Consider the following 6,080-nt stretch of genomic DNA (forward strand, 5'->3'; position numbering starts at 1 on the left):
CTCGGTGAGTGCCAGCCGCCGCATCCCCGACGGGCGCCCCCGACCCCCGCCCGGGCAACGGGGGCGACGAGGCTCGGGATCCTGGCCCGTGTGCAGGGCGTACCTGCCCGGGCATCCCCGCCGGGATACCGGGGCATCCCTGCCGGGGCACCCCTGCCCGGGCATCCCCGCTGGGGAATCGGGTATCCCTGCCCGGGCACGCTGCCGGGGCACCGGATCATCCCTGCCTGGGTACTTCTGCCGGGGCACTGAGGCATCCAGGCCAGCACCCATGCTGAGGCACTGGCACATCCCAGCCAGCATCCCCGTCGGGTCACCAGGACATCCCTGCTCGGACATCCCCACCAGGGTGCCAGGACATCCCTGCCTGGGCATCTCTACCGGGGCACTGGGACATCCTCACATGGGTATCCTCATCAGGGCACTGGAGCACCCCAGCCAGGGCATCCTGCCGGGGCGCTGGGGCATCCCAGCCAGCACCCATGGTGGGGCACCGCAGTGTCCCTGCCTGGGCTCCTTGCCATTGTGCAGGGCATCCCTGCCAGGGCATCCCTGCCTGGGGGCTCTGCTGTGGCACTGGGACAACTCTGCCCAGGCATCCCTTTCAGAGCACACCAGCCAGCACCCACATAGGGGCACCAAGGGTGTCACAGCCTGGGCTTTTGCATGGGCACTGAGTATCCCTGCTGGGGCACTGGGGACATCATGGCACAGGCTCCTTGCAAGTGTGCAGAGCACCCCCTCTTGGTTCCTTGCTGGGACACCGGAGCACCTCGCTACCTGGGCTCTCCTCCCAGGCATCGCTGCCTCCAGCTCCTCATCTCCTGGGGAGATCAGGATGGGCCCTCACAGCCACATCCAGAGGGGTCCTGTACTTGTCCAGGGTCCTTTCACCCTGAAGATGGTTTTGGACTCGTGCTGGTGCCTTCCTCATCAGAAGGGATGGTTCTGCATTTAAATCCCTCAGATTCAGTGGTGAAAGCGTGGAGTTTTTCTATTTTCAAGAGCCATCTTCTCCTGTGAAGTCGTTTGGGTTTGGGTTTTTTTGTATAATGGGGCCTATTCAATTCAGTATGCACGTCCTAGAGAGGCCCCACCAGGCCATCTGTTATGACTCCCTTGGTTGTCTGCCCGAAGCCTGGTTCCTGGCACCCAGTCCTCTGGGTCTGGCTGAAATGTGCAGGTAAAATCACTTCTAGTGGCATAGTGACAGTAGTGTACCAGTGCCAGGAAGATCAGTAAATAAGACAGTTAAACAGCCTGTATCCTCCAGGTTTCTGGGTGTCTAATTTATTTTGGAGTCTCTGAGCATAGCCTGGAAATGCAGCCCTGCTCCCGAGGCAGTGAGCCAGAGGAGATGAAAGAATAAAAATCGCTTGACTCAGTCCCTGCAAGACTCATACTTTGGGATGAGACACCTTCCAAAACATGGCACTAAGCATGCAGCAAAGCCTCATTCTCTCCTAAGACTGTGGAAGTGGGGTGAGAGCTGCTCCGATCTGCGGGGCACCACGCAGCACTGCTGTCTGGGTGCTTGCTGCAGGGAAGCTGCTCAGGCCCCAGTGAGGCTCCTGTGCAGGAAAGCCCCAGAGCACGTCCTCTGAGCCAAGTGGCCAGAACTGCACAGTGGCCTTGGGGCTTTTTGTGTCCCATGTGCTATTCTTGCTACAATTGTCGTTTGATTTCCATAACCAAAAAAATAAGCTAATTTAATAGGAAAACATCAGTATGTAGCTGTGAATGCTCTACAGATATTCACCTGCAACAGAGTTTTTCAGTATATCTTAGGCCAGGCTACTGTCGTCCCAAGTGGAGAGACATCAGATCTGATGTACAAGCTGGAGCAAAGAAAGATCAGCTTCTCCTCTGGCTCTGCTGGCTCCAGAGTGCAAAGGCTGGAGGCAAAAGCAGCACGCACTCAGGAGTCCTGGGTGAGCTTTTCAGACAGCCCAGCTATGGGCAGTCTGGCCATGGGCACTGCTTCAGATTTTCAAGGCAGAAGAGCTCCAGACTGCGTGTATGAAGGAAAGCCTTAGAGGTGCGAGTAAAGCTGTCTTAAAATTTGGCGGGCAGAGCACCAGGGTGCAGGGCTGCTCCCTGGGGCATGTGGCTGGGACCCCCTGGGCTCCAAGTGCTCTGCTCTGATCCATCCAACGCTGCTCCTCTGTGTTTGCACACTGCCGCTGCTCTTGGTGAACCTGCAACACCTCCAGCGACAGGCAGAAACCCTTTCCCTGCTTTCCCCCTTTGCCCTGAACCTCAGGTCAGGTAGAGAGGCAGGTTAGAGAGAGAAGAAACTGCTGATGCTTCAGAATGAATCCCTGTTACCTGGGGCAGGGGGGAGGACGTGGACCTCGAGTGCCTTCACTCCCCTGTGCCTGCTGCCAGCAGGTGTGTGAGAGCCTTCCAGAAAGACTGCAGGGACAACAGAGCCAGGCGCCCTGGGTAAGGAGGGATCTCCAGGCACTGGAGTACAACTCATTTCTGCCAGATACCAGAAATAATCCTTCCTAGGCTCGAAGGCTGGGAAAGTTTGCAGGATTTCCTTTTCTTTGTCCAGACCACAAAACTTCAATCAAGGAAAATGGGTTTGGGTGGGATAGCTCACACTGTGTCACTTGTCATCAGTGTGGCTGTGTGGGAAAACACGGACAGAACCTGGCTCCCAAAGTTGAGTTTGGTCTTATCTCACTTGTTGAGCTTTAAGTTAACAGCCACCACTACAACGATCAGATTTCACAAACTGATGAAATCTGAATACATATATGCATAACCTGAAGCCCAGTACGGAAGAGAGGACCTTGGAGCACCCTGGCCTTCAACACAGTGTCCACATCTGTACAAAGAGCCCCCAAGTACTTCTGAGCTCCCAGACGAGGTGTGTCCCCTTCCAACCAGGACATGACTTGAGGGGACACTGGAGCAGGTCCAGCCTTGCTTTCAGGCCAGGTCACCGATGAACAGCCCCTCTCCTCTGAGCCACTGGCAGGGATGTGGGTGCTGGCAGGTCTGCGGTGCCGCAGTAGCCTTGGAACAGCTCTGTGCTGAGCCAGGAAAGCACCTGGCACCTATTCAGTCCCGCCAGGAAGAGCATTTATTTAGATAATGCTGTGACATGCCATCCAGCTCTGGTTGCCTTGCACAGCTGGGCAGAGCAGTGCCATGAACAGACCTACGGCTGTAGACCAGGTACTGTCTGTCTCTCCATTTTAATAGTTTCTTGCTCAGCTAACACAGTGCTACCCTGGGGGTGGGGAGGAAGAACTGAGCAGGGACAGATCCCAGCAGGGCAAACCTCACATTGCTTCAGGGAGCACAAGGAATCAGACCCGGCGATAGAGAAAAGCAGGTCTGAGTGCCGGGGCAACACGGCCCCAGCTGCTCCAGCACCTACTCTCCACTCCCCGTGTGGAGCAGACCAGAGTCAGGGGCTTCCCTTCGCTTCACCAGAAAACTCACTTTTGCCGAGGAGGAGTCTCTGGCTCGCAGCACCCGGCCGTCGCTGCCGGAGGAAGGGATTTGCTGCTCAGCTGCAGTGTGGATGGCTCTTGGAGTGCAAGAGCAAACAGATGAACGGCTTCTCCTTCTAGCTACCGTTACCAGAGATTCCTGAAACGTATGAGCCCGTGCGCTCTCCTCTACACCTCTCGGGCAAAGGGAACAGAGTTCTCTTTAAATGCAGCTATCACTCTTCTCTGTGTATCTCTCCCTTAGCAGGGGAAGCATCCTAAATCTTTAAACATTTTTATGAAGATATTTTTCATCCTGCAGCTGAAACAGGCTCTGAGAGCTCAAAAACCAGGGCTGAAGGTCAAAGCCATGAGGGTTTAGAGACGACCAAGATAAATTATGTTCTCCCTGCCTGGAGCAAGGCAACGCCCTCCAGCATGGATGTTTCTGCGCTACAGCAGCCCCTTGGGACCCAGGGCAGCTGCCCGGCTCTGCAGGGTGCCAACGTGCTGCCTGTGAAACACGGGGTGCGACCGGCCGGCGGCACTGCTCTGGGCTGTCTTTTAAGCCTGGGCAGCGAGCTGATGGCCACCACACCCTGGGCATTCGCTACAGCAGCTGCCATCCCAATTTTGCATGGCCCTTTTTGCAGTGAGCAAATGCCTCCTGCCTGCAGCCTGCCTGGCAGGCAGCTGCTGCCTGGCAGGTCTCTCCTGCCCGCAGCCCTGGGCAGCAGCACCGGCCCCGGCTCTGGCAGCTGCCTGGTGCCATCTCGTGGTTAAATAACCTCTCCGGAGCAACCCTATTTCTGTCCTGCCACTGCTCTTCCACTAGAAAGGAAAGAAAACCTCCAGTATTAATTTTTAGCAGGATATTTCTGCATGTCTTTGCACAGGCAGATGCCTGCAACTTTGGGTAAAAGCGCCGGTCGGTGCTGCCTTTTCAGAAGGGGCCGAGCAATGTGTGTCTTACCTGACCCCCATCACGTGGGGATGTTTTTACAACCTCATAACCTCCTATTTCTGCAGAACAGCTCGCTGCATTTCGCACCCAGGATGGCGAAGCCTACATGGTTGACGCTTACTGCCTCACCTCGGGGCTAACCTCGCCGCCAGCGGGCGCGTCATGGGCAATTGCATCGAATGCCCGTTTCACAGCTGGCAGTTTTGAGGAGAAGATGGAAAATGCACCCGCATCCCATATGCTGGGAAAGGTGAACGTCCCCCAAATCTGCAGAAAGCATCCCCAGAAAAGGTAGTGCCTTGTGTGTCCTCATTAAAAGCTACTTCATTAAGGAAAAGTGGTCTTTATAATAACTCACCCTCCATCCTGCTCCTCTATTTCATGCAGCACCCTAATTTTCCTCCTGGGTTGTCCATGTTGGGGCATAATGTTCCAGTGCCCTTTCCTATGTTAGATGATAACTGGGACTTTAGTCTAGTTAAATAACCAGCCTTGATTTTGATAGTCCTACAACTCCTGCATTCAGCAAGCAGGGTATAAAAGAAGATTTTTAACTCTGTCATCCATTGCACCAGCAGGGATGGATCCTGAGGAGCCACTGGGTTTAAGGAATGATTCTGTACTCTGTAGTGATAGCTTATACCACATCAGTGATAAATCTGTCGTATTAGCATGACAGAATAGTCTCTCGATGGCAGTTTTTTTTCCTTTTAAGGCTTGAAGGGAACTTTTGGTTACAATCCAGGAAAGCTCTTCGCATACACCTACCATTTAGATGTGGTTTGCGTTGACTGTGTAGGAAGAGTATCTTACTTCAAGTTCACATGTAACAATTACTTGATCTGGCTCCACTTAGTTTAAATCACCAATTCTAGATGTGGCTGAAACCAGCAAACAGACTTACCTTGAGTTTTGCTTTGGCTTGTTCTTCTTAGTTTTTTTCCTGAGAAATTCAACTTTCTCTGATTGGGATTGATTGGGAGCAATGAAAACATTGATTAGCAGCAGAAGTCAGTCTTTCTACTAAACAGACTATTTTTCCCAAAAATGAAAGAAACATTCCATCTATATGGGATGAGATAATTTATAGATCTCAGCAAACAGTAATTCCTTTTGTGCGTGTGCGTTATTTTCAGAAAAAACGATTAATACTGTATTTTTTTCCCATACATACTCAGTCAGGAGCTGCATTCAAATGAAAATTTGGTTCCAAGTAATGAACAATGATGTGTTTCATCACAAAATGAGAATGAATATTCTGGATATACACAAACGCTTGCCAAGATGCATTGTTTCATCTGAAACGGCTGTATTCAGAGTCACTGTTATCTGTAGTCATTAAAAGAACGAAACTGCAGACAGCTGCTCTGCTCCCAGTACAGCCCAAATGGGTCAGGTTGATTTAAACAGATTTAAAAGCCGTGTGTGCTCATGCAGGTCACTTTGACAGAGAGGTATTTTGGAGAGCTCAAGATGGGCAGCTCCTCCGGCACCGGGCTTGCAGGGGACCGACAGGCGGGCAGGAGAGCCACAGAGCCCAACCTGGTGCTAGATGAAGCTGGTGAAGGCTCTAGAGCACAAGTCTGATGAGGAGCGGCTGAGGGAACTGGGGTTGTTCAGCCTGGAGAAAAGGAGGCTGAGGGGAGACCTCATCGCTCTCTACAACC

The 6,080-nt window shown here is 52.9% G+C and overlaps 1 protein-coding gene across 1 annotated transcript in view; it reads left to right on the forward strand.

The window, feature by feature from the left end:
- The first annotated feature begins 403 nt into the window (after window positions 1–403).
- The window catches only part of LOC103902418 (cholesterol 7-desaturase-like), a 12,557-nt gene continuing 6,880 nt past the window's right edge, over window positions 404–6,080 (forward strand). The window contains 3 exon segments of the mRNA XM_009283470.1: window positions 404–485; window positions 4,479–4,535; window positions 4,538–4,663. Coding sequence (XP_009281745.1) covers window positions 404–485; window positions 4,479–4,535; window positions 4,538–4,663 — 265 coding nt within the window.

The sequence above is a fragment of the Aptenodytes forsteri genome, unplaced genomic scaffold (assembly GCF_000699145.1).
Source record: "Aptenodytes forsteri isolate BGI_AS27 unplaced genomic scaffold, ASM69914v1 Scaffold534, whole genome shotgun sequence".
Lineage (NCBI taxonomy): Eukaryota > Metazoa > Chordata > Aves > Sphenisciformes > Spheniscidae > Aptenodytes > Aptenodytes forsteri.